Below are 14,125 nucleotides of genomic sequence, written 5' to 3'. Positions count from 1 at the left end.
GGCATGAACAGTGGCGGACGTATTAATCAAGAATTGGGTATCGAGATATGGTGTTCCAATAGAACTACATTCTGATCAAGGGAGAAATTTTGAATCAGCTCTAATTCAGGAGATATGCCAGAAACTGGGAATCCGGAAAACGCGTACAACTGCACTACATCCGCAATCCGATGGCATGGTAGAACGATTCAATCGAACTTTGGAAGAATATTTGAGGAAAGTTGTGGACAAGTATCAAAAAGATTGGGATACTCATATATCCTTGTTCCTGATGGCTTATCGGTCGGCTGTACATGAAACAACGGGGCAGACTCAAGCAAGGGTAATTTTTGGTAATGATCTTCGACTACCGATTGATTTAAAATTTGGAGGAAGGAATACTAAGGAATTCAATAGCATCCTAGAAGACGAGATGAGGGATATACATGCTATGGTAAGACAGCGCACCAAAATTATGAGCGATAAGATGAAAGCAAAATACGACAAGGCAATAAACTCTGAAGGTTTTATTGAAGGCGAGTGGGTATTGTTATATAACCCACAACGAAAGAAAGGGTTATCTCCCAAATTACAGTGTAATTGGGAAGGACCATACCAGGTTATTAAACGACTCAATGATGTAGTGTATCGCATACAGACCATTGGAAGACCAAGGAATAAAATGAAGGTGGTTCATCTGGAACGGCTTGCAGCGTTTGGTACCACAAATATGTCTAATCGGGACGATCAGACTTAGGTGGAGGGCAGTGTGACGAACACGGATGATAGAACAAAAAAAAAAGACAGCGAACTCTTAGTTGCCAGAATGTTCTAGTAGTAAAGTAGTTAGCGAATTCGTAGTGGCCAGAATGTTCTAGAAGCAATGTTTTGTTACAGATTTACTATATAAGGGCTGCCGGATTGTGCAGAAAACACAGTTCTAGTTAGAGTGTTGTCGTGATAAGAGCCATTAAATTGGGACTTTTATTTAACAATCCAGTGATCGAACTCAAGAGTGAGTTACAGGTAGACGATTTACCGAGAAATCCGTTACAATATTATGTCGCGGAATAACGAATTTTCTCATCGAAGAAAGAAGCACAACACTATTGCGTGGGAGGATATGATAGCGCATGGTTGCAACGCAAGTCCTGTTAGCTAGTTTTAACAACTACTAGTAGTGTAGTTTGGTTGATTCTCAACTCTTCAAGGCTTGGCTCCTATCTTGCTTGCGCGAGCGTTGCTTTCATTTTTCGGAAGGGGAATCTTCAAAAGAGTCATATTGCATATGGTATGCGCGGTTCATCTAATTCGAGATCATGCCTCGAGTTTTTTTTATTGTGCGGGGCTTGCTAAGCCAGATGCCTACGTACTAAACCATTATTTACTTTTTATACTCTCGCAACCTGTTGCTACAGAGTATAATAGTTTTGTTCACCTAACGGTTGTTTGTATCACCTAAAACTAATCGAGTTAGATATAGGGTTATATATATAAATGATCAGGATGAAGAGACGAGTTGAAATCCGGGTGACTGTCTGTCCGTCCGTCCGTGCAAGCTCTAACGTGAGTAAAAATTGAGATATCTTTATGAAACTTGGTAGACATGTTTCTTGGTACCGTGGTTGGTATTGCAGATGGGCGTAATCGGACCACTGCCACGCCCACAAAACGCCATTAATCAAAAACAAATAAATTGCCATAACTAAGCTCCGCAATAAGATACAAGACTGTTATTTGGTACACAGGATCACATTAGGGAGGGGCATCTGCAGTTAATTTTTTTTTTTTAATGGCGTGGTCCCGCCTCTAATAGGTTTGATGTGCATATCTCCTAAACCGCTAATGCTATAATAACAAAATTCACTGGAAGCAAATGTTTTTAGCACCTCTACCTACGGTGTGAAAATAGTTGAAATCGGGTGGCAACTCCGTCCACTCCCCATATAACGGTACTGTTAAAAACTACTAAAAGCGCGATAAATCAAGCACTAAACACGCCAGAGACATTAAATTTTATCTCTGGGATGGTATGAGATGACTTTATAGGAACCGCGTTCAAAATTAGACAGTGGGCGTGGCACAGCCCCTTTTAGGTGAAAACCCATATCTTGAGATCTGCTTAACCGATTTCAACCAAATTCAGTGCATAACGTTCTTTTCATGTTTCTATGTCATAGTGCGAAAATGGGCGGATCGGACTACAACCACGCCTACTTCCCATATAACACCATTTTAAATTCAATCTGATTCTGTCACTTTCCACTATGCAAATCAGGCAACAATGACTGTATCGGGATAGAACTTTGCGTGAATAATGCGATTAAAGTATGCCACCTTGTGGCCAAAATCGAACCAAAACTGTTTAAACCCCTAAGTACTAAATATGTGGACCCCAGTGCCTATAGTTGACCTTCTACCAAAAATATCAGTCAATCCACAAAGAAATCTCAAACGAGTATACTATTTGACTTTGCGAGAGTATAAAATGTTCGGTTACATCCGAACTTAGCCCTTCCTTACTTGTTTTACTATTAAATTAAAATTTAATTTTTAAATCCAAACATCTTGGATTAAAAATTAGATTAGATCCCAACAGCGGAATTAATAAATAAAAATTTTATTTTTTAACCAAAAATCCAAATTTTTAGTCAAAAAATTCGCAACCCTGGTATCAAGACGATCTGTGTAACCGCACGATATGTACATTTTTACACCAGTTATCACTTCTACACACAGACAGATATCGGAAAATGAATTCGATCGATCAATTATCTCTATTGGTTTTAGGTGTTACAAACAGCCGTTAAGTGAATAACATTATAATATGCGAAATAATAAAAAGCGCCTAAGTATATCTACTTTGTGCTTTGTCTTACTCAGACATTTCCTTATAATTATGTATTCGAATGACTTTCGGAAAAGTATCGTAGAAGGGATCGATAGCTGATTTTCCTGAGGTACAGGCATCTAATCTTCGCGAAGACAAAATTAATTTTCATTATTATCATACTTCTTATATAAATAATATTTTATTTTATATAACTCATTATTCTTAAAAATTATGGACCCTGCTCAGCCACGCATATGCGACACCAAATTAGAAAATTATTCATTGCGGGCTGACGGGTTGATGTCAGGATTGCCTCAATTATCGCTTTAATAGACTGCTTCAATTTAGTCAGATTTCTGGGATCTGTTTTGTACACCTCTTGCGTGACATAACCCCATAAACAAAGTCTGGAAGTAGAGTTTCTTGGTATTATTTTGTTTTAAAATTTTCATTGGAGCTCCGCAATAACCAGTCTCTGGCTACAACGTCTTTAAATAACGCTGCGATTAGGCAAATCTATAGGGTATAGGAAACAGGTTTAAGTCATCATGAATTATCCGTTGTAATGACCGTCTGCTAACTCCAAGTTGCGCCGATAAGTTGTGAATCAAAATTCTTGGATTTGGCTGAATTTACGATGCAACAGTCGCAATTGTTTCTTGAACACGAACATACTTCTTGCGATTCTTCCAGATTCAGCAAACATGTTTACCAACTTAGGCAAAGCATGGTACCGCCGCACTATCTAAACCCTCTCTTCGGTTTTCCAAGTATTCATTTAAAAAGAAAATCTAACTAATAACCTGCCAAATAAAAAAACAAAAAGTAAATCGATTACTCACACAGAACAAAAGTTATTACGGTTTGTTTTTGCAGCACAATTCGTGAGCCACTCTGTATAAGCACATATTTAATTGCTTATGGCGGTCAAATAAAACACGCTATTTGACCGCCATAAGCAAATAGATAATGCTGAAAACAGTTACCGACGCCAAAGCGTAGACCGAATCAGCTGATACGACCTATTTTATGAGAGCGGAATGTAAATGAACACTGATCACCGCTTCTACCGTCCGCTTCTACAGACCGTACGGTAGCGAAAATTGGATTTTTCCGTAGAAACGAGTGAACGATATTTTGTAGTAATTAAAACATAAACTTGAATATAATTGAAATATTCTTAAAATAACTCAAAATCAATGTTGAATACATTTATTTATAAATAGGTGGACTATTTTTAATTGTTGGATTTTAATTTTGAGCTTTTACATAATGAAAAATTATAACTAAAAATCGTGTATACAAATTGAACAATGGCAAAATTAAATGAAAACAAAAGAGAAAAACTGATTTCTGCGTTGCAACTACGGGCATAACTTTTGACAAAATTGGTTTGATACGTACGGTAAGTACGGAAGAGCGGAACGGCGGTGACTGTTTCCAGCATTAATCGTTGACAAATAAAACGCATTTAGCTTTTTATATTTTCGAATTGTACTGGGAATGCGGGCAGGAACAGTCGGCTGATATTCAATTTGTATTAAAATGTCTGACATGAAAAGAAGATTAGCTTGCATTATTAAATTTGCTAACGAATTATTAAAGTACCGTACAAATATATTAATTTTCTTTATTTGAGGTTAAGAATACAAAAAACTGAAAACAAAAGTTTTAATCGTCTAATTTTAACCCAAATTCCTTCTACAAGAATCTCTAATTTTGGTTTGTTTTACATTTTGATCTGTCAAAGTGCCAACGACTCTTTTTTTAACTAACTATGGGTAACGAAAAAAAAATAATCAACTGGCAATGCCTCCAGTTCAACACACAAGCTTTTGTTAAGCCAATATACCCAGGTATTGCAACCTTCAATCCTGGTACACAGCGCACACACTTGGATGCCCTGACAGTGACCTACGATGCAGTACTCAAAGAATTCCTTGCTCTCGACCCCAGCAAAGGTGCAGGCCCCAATGGTTTGCCTAACATATTCATCAAAAACTGTGCGGTAGGCCTATGTGAGCCTTTGACAGATATATTTGGCGAATCTCTTCACCATGGTACCTTCCCGACCTACTGGAAACTGTCATACATCTCACCGATTCATAAAGAGGGGCCCAAGACCTTGGTTACCAACTACCGTCCTATCTGCATACAGTCTGCACTTGCAAAACTATTTGAGAGGTTAGTGCTTCCACAGATACGTCAGGCATTTGAAAACATCATAACAACCAAACAACATGGCTTTACTGGTGGCAGATCCACCACTACCAATTTGTTCATATACGTCGACAAACTGCTGAACTCCATGGATTCCGGCAACTGCACGCACAGCATTTTCACAGACTTCAGCAAGGCTTTCGACCGTGTTGACTACGAAATACTTTTAGATAAGCTAAGTAAATATGGTGTGGCTGGACGTGTATTAGCTTGGATACGTACATACCTCACAGACAGACGCTTGCAAGTCAGAGTAGATGGCCACTTATCCAGTGAATATGAAGTAATCTCTTGTGTGCCACAAGGATCTCACCTTGGTCCTGTACTGTTTAACATCTTCGTCAACGACATTGGTAATAACTCTGCTTCTGATTTCCTTCTGTATGCTGATGGCCTCAAAATATTTAGACCGATTACTTGTGAGACAGACATCATAATCTTGCAACAAGACATAAATACCGTCAGTGACTGGTGTCGAGTGAACAAGCTGGATCTCAACGTAAACAAATGTGCGGCCGTATCTTTCGCTCGCTCACACTCACCGATCCGCACGAGCTACAAACTTGACGGGCTTGAGATAGCTGAGGTCGAGAACATAAAAGACTTAGGTATCATTGTTGATAATAAGCACCTTCTCACACCACGCAGACAAAATTACATCAAAGGCGTTCAAAGCCCTTGGATTTATACTGAGGAGTGGTAAAGATTTCAAAAACCCTTGGACACTCATTAGACTATTCAAGTCACTTGTACTACCAATTTTGGAATATGGTTCGGTAATCTGGTCTCCCTACACTAACACGACAATCGATAAAGTTGAAAAGGTGCAGTGTAAATCTGTAAGTCACTGGCCTATAATCTATCTTCACCAAGTCACATCTGCTCTACTGATGAGGTCCACCAGTGCTACTGTATAAACAAACTGTCTTCTCGTCGACTCACTGATCAACATCACTGATGCTCATGAGATCCTAAACAGTTTGGAACTCGCCCCTTTTGGTCTTACCCTGAGGCGAAATAGATTACTAAAAACATCGAAATCCAAGAAAAATTATGTTATCCATGGTCCTCAGAATAGACTGGCTAATTTAGTAAATTCACTTCAAGGTGAAATTGATTTCTATGGAGGAACATACGCTGCCTTTACCGAAAACACCAAGAGACACCTGCTCGTCTGAATTACATCTAAATCAAGTCTGAATTACATATTAACTTACAATTATTTAAATTATTATTATTTCCAGATATTACACTAATATACCCTAGCTACTTTTGTATAATACTTTAATTCTTTATTATATCTATGTATATTGCCGATTGGCGTTTAAATAAATAAATAAATAAATAATTTCGTTGGCTAAGTCTTGCATACAAAATGAGCTACTAGCCTAACCACGCCTTATATTGTTTAATACTTTTTAGTAGTTAGAGATTATTTCCACACATATACACATATACGTATTCATATATATATATTTAAATAACAATACATATCTCCTCAAACTAAAAGCTCTAAGAAATATACATATATACATGTACATGTATAAACACATATACAGTTGCTATACATTTTTATGGCTATGTACATATGTATGTATATAAATACAATTATATTTCTGGAATAACTTAGGCAAATTAGCATTGTAAGAATTGTGTGAGAGATAGAGATCTTAAGTTTTCAGCTAAAAATAAATACAACGTACATTCGTATTTTCCAAACAAAATACTCAATTGAGTTCCACATCGAATTATAGTAAGGCACGGTTTAGTGTTGCTTTTTTTAGACTTGCATTTTTGGTATTCCTGTATTAAACGTAATTATTATATTTTGTGTATTATTTTGTTAATATCTTCACTCAGAAATACATAGTGATCCGGTAATAATAAAAATTGTATTCATTTAGAAGAAAAAGTGATAATAATCATTCGGTTTTTATTGCTTTCAAAACTCTTTTATTTAGAACGGCGAAACCGCTCTAAACATTGCTAATAATTTGGGATATATTACTGCTGTTGAAACCCTAAAAGTGGTAACAGAAAAATCTGTAACGAATACTATAACTGGCATACTTGAAGAGAAATATAAAGTAGTTGTACCAGAATTGATGCATGAAACCTTCATGTCAGATTCCGAAGACGAAGGTGGAGACGAAAATATTGACCATCAACAATATAAATACATGGCTACAGATGACTTAAAAGCGTCCGAACAGGATAATCAAAACTATGACACAACCAATATTGACGACCACAACGATCATCAGCAACAGAAACATATTCAACAGGTTCTTCAAACAGAATCAACTGACCGTAACATCATTAAAAACGATAGAGGTACATATCTCCAACTTTTTAATATTCTCTACTCGTATATAAATGTAACATGCATGATTATGTGCATACCTATAGTCGTATGTTTATAGTGTACGCCTAGTGAATATCTTTTGAGGTGTGATAATTACTACATAATGGAAGTTTAAATTATAAAACTGTAAACTTTACCTATGCAAGTAAAAATTTTCTGATTGCAATACCAAAATATATATGCGACAGATAAATACTTCGACCGTGACGTCATCATCGTTATAATTATTTATATTATATTTTTTACGTTGAACAGGGTATAATAAGAGGGGTAATTCGATTCTTAAATTAATGCATAATATCGCAAGAATGTTGTGCATAAATTTCAAGTGGATTGGTATTTTGTATACCTGTCTCATGAACATTTAACATCAGTTATCAAAACTTTATTAAAGCGTTTGCCTCACAACCCACGTTTTCAAAGTCGGTGCATCTCATAGCTTCAAAATTATTGCATCGATCCTTCTAAAATTTGTCACGCTATTTTTGTATATAATTTCTGAGATAAGATCAAAACACATATAGATTCTATAGGCAATTAATGTGAAGGGTATTATAGATTCAGTGCATTCCAAGTTAGCGCTTTCTCTTTTGTTTACAATTACTTCAAATATGTGCTTTTAAACTTATTTATTTTAAAATTAAGTGTCTACCACTGAAATAGTACGCGGTTACCACATGTTATTCGTGGAGGGAGTACTGAATTTTCTATGTCTACTAATGGTATTAGAGATGTCCTTTTCTAGGATGTGTATTGGTTTAAGCATCCAGCAATTCGTGTGTTTTTAACGTTTCGACGAGAGAATATCTAACGATATGAGTGTACTTTTTGGCTGGGTTTTCCAGCCTTCGGCAGTGGAACCACTTTGTAATTTGTAATTTGGTGTTGTGGGTCAGCGAGTATGCTTGATGATAGAAGGTATTTTGCTTTCGGATCTATACGTATTATTTCGTATGGACCAATAATGGGATGACGTATTTGTAGCGTATGCCTTCGCAAACACCCAAAATGATTATAGAGAAGTTTAAAGTTTTTCACTGTTCTGAACTAATTTTTTAATATTATTATTTTTTGTTTAGTTGACGATGATTTTAAATCTTCAAATCAATATTATTTGAAGCAGAATGACAATGTTGCGATTACTCGGCCTCCTGTTCATTTGGGGTAAGTGTGTTTCAGTTTTACGAATATGTAAGGTGTTTACTAATATAAATATTTATAATTTCCAGTTTCCTTGTATCGTTCCTTGTGGATGCACGTGGTGGATCAATGCGTGGTTGCCGCCACAGTGGAGTTCGCGTGATTGTGCCCCCAAAAGCTTGTACGCAGCCAACACGTATCACCTGCCGTTATGTAAAGCCACAAAGGGTACATAATTCGCCACCTTTAATGGAAGGCGAAGCCTTAGTTAGTCGTATAATGGAATTATCTCCCGTCGAGGGCAAATTTCTCAGGTATGTTTATTCAATGACAAAATGTATAGGTTGTAATATTTCCCCTTCCCTAATTTTCAGACCAGTGGTTCTTGAGATACCCCATTTTGGCTCACTGAGAGACAAGGAACGCGAAATAATAATTTTGCGTTCAGATAACGGAGATAGTTGGCGGGAGCATACATTGTTCGACAGTGATAATGTAATGTTGGATGTTCTTCAGGAAACGGCAAATTGTGAACTGAACCCAATGGAGGATTTGCACACTAGTCGTATCGTACGCATTGTAACTCGCACTTTTCCACACTTTTTTGCGGTAATATCACGTATTCGGCAGGAGGTTCATGCTATTGGCCCTGACGGTGGCACCGTCTCTTCACAAGCGGTGCCGCAAGTACAGGCAATTTTTCCGCCTAATGCTCTCACAAAGAAGATTCGTGTCGGTCTTCAGGCACAGCCAGTTGACCTGAACGGTTGCTGCAAACTTCTGGGCCAAGGTGTGGCTGTGTCGCCGGTAGTTACCGTTGAACCGCGCCGTCGCAAATTTCACAAGGCTATTACGCTCAGTATACCAGCTCCCAAAGCGTCTTCCCAAGGCATGGTAAATTCACCTTATACAGGCAATGCTCCAACTTTGCGGCTTTTATGTTCAATAACAGGGGGCCAAAATCACGCGGTTTGGGAAGATGTAACTGGGTCAACTCCTTTCGCTTTCGTAAAGGATAGTGTCACGTTTACTACGACAGTATCGGCACGTTTTTGGTTAATGGATTGTCGTAATATCTCGGACGCTAGCCGTATGGCCACCGAATTATATTCTTACATGACTCAGGTCCCGTTTATGGTAAAATTTGTGGTTTTTGCTAAACGAGTTTTAGCAAATGAGGCAAAGATTTCTGTGTTTTGTATGACGGACGACAAAGAAGATAAAACCTTGGAGCAGCAAGAATATTTTACCGAAATAGCTAAAAGCAGAGATGTAGAAGTGCTTGGCGATCAAGATTTATATTTGGAGTTTGCAGGCAACTTAGTACCTGTATTGAAATCAGGCGAGCAGGGTAATTTAAAATTCCAGGCCTTCCGCGAAAATCGCCTGTCTTTCATTGTGCATATTAAAGATCAAGAAGAGCCTTACGGTCGCATAAGCTTCATGAATAATCTGAAAGTTGGTATTCGTGAACCACCACAGAATCCAATTTGTGTATTAAACATATCATTAGAAGGTTCTGATATTGTTGATAGTTTCAGTCGTTTTGATAATAGCCAAAAATGTTTAACTAATATAAAAATTGATCGTGGTCTCAATTATAAGGATTTGTTAAATGCAGGTTTCAAGTTAACAGCTTTGAAATCTGCAAATGACTTGGACGAGTCTGCAGATGTTAGAGAAGAAGGACTAAACCAAGTGAATATACTGCAACTACATACGAAAGGAGACAACACAATACATCGAGCCGATATACGCTTATCGGATGTATGTAATTTTATAGATGGCGACTGGATGCACTTGGCCAAAGAATTGGATGTACCCGAGACCGACTACGAGGTTATTAATGCGGAATACACGGCGAGTCCATATCAAAAGGCAATGATCATGCTGCGACTTTGGGTGCGTCAACAAGGTCATAAAGCCACAGGCAACCGCTTAGAACACGCTTTGCACAATATTAATAGAAGCGATATTGTAGACAAATGTATATTTAATATGGAACCTGTGACTGATGACATTGAAAAACACTTGGCTAAAACTGAACTGGATGGATTGGTGTTCAGTGGACTAAAAATCACAAAAGATTGTATATTAAAGAAAAATGAAATTCATGAGTACAATAATGAGAATAATGTAACGGTACCAGCTAAAATTACAGAAGGTATGTCGGAAAAAGGGGCATCAATTATGACGACCCCACCAGCACCCAATAATATTTCACAATTGATACAAAGGAACTATGATATAGATAATATACGGCGAATCGCTGAAGAACAGATTGTTGAAATATTAGATGAAGCTCAAAAGAACATTGAAGAAGATGGTGAGTAAAAACGAGCTTTAGGGCATTACGATGAGAAATTTAATATTTTCAATACAAGAGTTAATCAAGAAATCATAATTCAAAAGGTACAGCAAGAGGGGATATAAAATATTTTATAAAAAAAATATAACTTAATTGGTAGAGTTTTTTGAGAGATTGCTAACCCCTTTATACATATAACTAACTTTTTTATCTGAATTTCGTAGGTTCTTCTCGATCTATTATTCAACGCAGTAATGTTACAAGTCTTGTACAGGAAGTAAAGAATAATAGGTATGTTCAATGTGAATTGAAAATTACATTCATTTTACCAACGTAAGATTTCTTAGTGGGGGATGGAAAACTGGTACTACAGAAACCCATATTATTAGTGCAAACGATGTTAACGTGTTACCCATGTTCAAACAGCATCAACAAAAGCATATTGTACAGCCAGAAGATTCTCTAATGCAGCATATAATTGATCGAACAACCGAAATTAATGTAATTCCGAATGCCTATGAAGGTATCAACTCAACAACTCACCACCATAGTGGCGGCCATCAAAAAAAGCCGCAGTTGCTAGATATCGATGTAAATATGCAGAACCCCGAAGGTGCGCTACTTGAAGATTGTATGAGTAAAATCAATATGTTGCCTGTTGGAGTGTTAGAACACATGTCCTCAAGTATATTGGCATCTGTCAACAATGGTAATGGAACTGCACCTAACTCTTCAAAAATATCAACCATAAATGAAAATATTAGTAATATATTTGGGCAACAAGAAGCATCTGTATCAGAACCTGAAGCATAATGTGAAAATAACTTAAGCAGAGTTTCTTCTGCTAAAGTCAAAAGCCCAATTCAATAAGTTCTTTGTTGGTTATGTCATTTTAATGTAGGCAGCAATCAAAGTTCAGATTATAAATTACGAACCTAGCGCACACCTTGCGTAACAGATCAGAACCACGCAACCTGTTGCTTGGTTATTACGGTTTTTTCGTGCACTTTATGTTAGAAAGTTTGAGTTTTTTCTTTATTGTAGTTTCAGGTACTAAAATACCAGATCGAAAAAACGACAAAAAGCCTAATGTATATATCATAAGATGATAGTAACTAAATTATTTTCTGCCAAGTAAGATGTGCAAACGAAAAGTAACTGTTAATGACAGTATTTTCTTTGTTTGTTTGTAAGAAATGGTGCCCGCTTTATCAAATGTTTTATCATATGGTCATCTATTAAAATTATTTTTATATAAATAATGTGTAGGCTTCAATAAGCTGAAGCATTATATTAAAAAAAAATCATGAAAATGGCAGTTATAATATAGAATACAAATTTAATAATCTGTTATACGCCTATAAAAGGTGCTCGAAAAAAACAGTTGTCCTAAAATTAATATGATCGCCCATATGAAAAATGTATATGGCCGCGTAACATTTTTCAAAAACTGGTAAGTGGTATGGCATAAAAATGGACCACATTAAGAGGAATTTACATAAAAATAATAAACAAGTTTTTTGTGTAACGATAGTCATTTTAGAATTTCGCTTAAAAAAATTATTTTAGACTACAATAAAAATTTTCGTGTTTAATGTTTCCTTTTCAAAGTATTCCTTAACAATATATTCACAAAACATTTGAATGTAGTAAAAGCCTTTCTATGGTAGCATTTTTAACAAGTACTTGCTAATTTGAAATATGGTAACTATGCGAGTACAAAAATAAAGAATCTAGGAGAACAAAGGAAAAGCGTATAAGAAAATTTAACAAACTGCTAAATATATAAAAATTGAATGATGTTCTGTTCGAGTTCATAGTCGAAATATTGAGTAGTAGACATTTTCTATACAAAATGAACTATAGAGCTTAAGAAACGTTTTACAAGTGGGAAGAAATCCTAGTAAAACGTTTAAGGGCCATCGTAATAGTATCGGTGAAACAGTATGGATTAGTCAGCGATATAATAGCCATAAAATAACGAAGCTCCTATGGTGAGCATCACTAATCCATAAAGATTTATCTATAATCAATAGGACACAAGAAATACAATAGTTTTATTAATAGATCATCTGATCGAAGCTGTTTTTTTTTTTAAATTAAAAAATGGGGTTTGAGGAAATTTTTTTTTTCAGATCTTCGTGAAAAACTAAAATATGTAAAAAAATATTGTATATTAATTCTGTTTATCTTTAACCCTGTAACTTTTCGCCTTTTGAAAGCTTCTGCGGTCCTGGTATTTGGCGGACAACTATACATACATTTTGGTTTGTGTGCGAGTATGTTGCATCAGAGTATAGAATACATTGTCTTATTTTATGTAAAATATGTTCGAAAACAGATTCGATTTATACGTAGTATAGCTGCTGTTTGGTATATTACATTAGTATATGAAGTTCAATTAACATATCGGCATTCACAAACCAAACATATTATCTAATATAAGATTACATCAAATAAAATCTATCATATGTTTTCTAAGGGCTATTATATATATATAAATATACGTATATGTATATATATGCTTTTTTACGTATATTATATATTAGGCCCAATGAAAAAAAGTAATGATGATAGTAATGCATGCTAAAAGTTGAAACCTGTATTGTAACATTTAAATCCAATAAAGAAAGTATTTTAATACAAGTCTATAGAAAATTTCCTATAGTGATATTAACAATATCAACTACAATCAACTAAACTTATGAAAATCGGATATGGTATATTAAACTTTTTTTGGTGTCACATTTTCCACATAACTTGTAATGGGGTCTATAATCAGCCTTTTCGTGAACTTCGTGTGAACGCCATTCCTCATGTAAAAATTCCCAAATTTATGTTTTTCTTATCGTGAACTTCACGTGGGAAAAATCTCTCAAACTCGAAAATATTCCTAAACCGTAAATGAAATTTTTTTTCATGTGAAATCATAAAATTCCTTCACAAAGCCGTTAAGACGGAACAACTTTCATTAAAATGTAAGTATATGTTATTAACAATTTTCTTAATCTATGCAACTTTTTTTTTTGATAAAATAAGGTCTATTAATAAAGCACAGTCAACGTTTTTGGTCAACATCATGTCCAAAAATCCTAATATAGCCCTTTCTTTCAGAAAGAGAAAAAAAAGAAAATGTAAATGCATATTGGAAGAAGTTGCATGATTCCCTTAATTGCATAGGCCACGATTGAAATCAATTTCAGAATGGAAAAAGGTAACCAAGGATTGTCCCACTGTTCTTCCGTTCTACCTGTTTTATTTCTTAACCGGTTTGGAAAGA

General features: G+C 35.7%; 1 protein-coding gene across 3 annotated transcripts in view; it reads left to right on the top strand.

Moving 5' to 3' along the window:
- Positions 1 to 13,491, top strand: part of Ank (Ankyrin) — a 77,590-nt gene extending 64,099 nt beyond the window's left edge. For 2 of the 3 annotated variants that reach the window (XM_070112514.1, XM_070112515.1), the window contains 6 exons: positions 6,994 to 7,366; positions 8,477 to 8,561; positions 8,627 to 8,851; positions 8,912 to 10,863; positions 11,070 to 11,136; positions 11,193 to 13,491. In XM_070112514.1, coding sequence (XP_069968615.1) covers positions 6,994 to 7,366; positions 8,477 to 8,561; positions 8,627 to 8,851; positions 8,912 to 10,863; positions 11,070 to 11,136; positions 11,193 to 11,658 — 3,168 coding nt within the window. In that variant the 3' untranslated portion in view covers positions 11,659 to 13,491. Of the gene's footprint in view, positions 1 to 6,993; positions 7,367 to 8,476; positions 8,562 to 8,626; positions 8,852 to 8,911; positions 10,864 to 11,069; positions 11,137 to 11,192 lie in introns of those variants that run through there. The other variant, XM_070112516.1, reaches the window with a different exon arrangement.
- The last annotated feature ends 634 nt before the right edge of the window (positions 13,492 to 14,125 follow it).

Source organism: Bactrocera oleae, chromosome X, assembly GCF_042242935.1.
Source record: "Bactrocera oleae isolate idBacOlea1 chromosome X, idBacOlea1, whole genome shotgun sequence".
In the NCBI taxonomy this organism is placed as follows: domain Eukaryota; kingdom Metazoa; phylum Arthropoda; class Insecta; order Diptera; family Tephritidae; genus Bactrocera; species Bactrocera oleae.
This window is presented reverse-complemented; position numbering and strand designations above follow the sequence as displayed.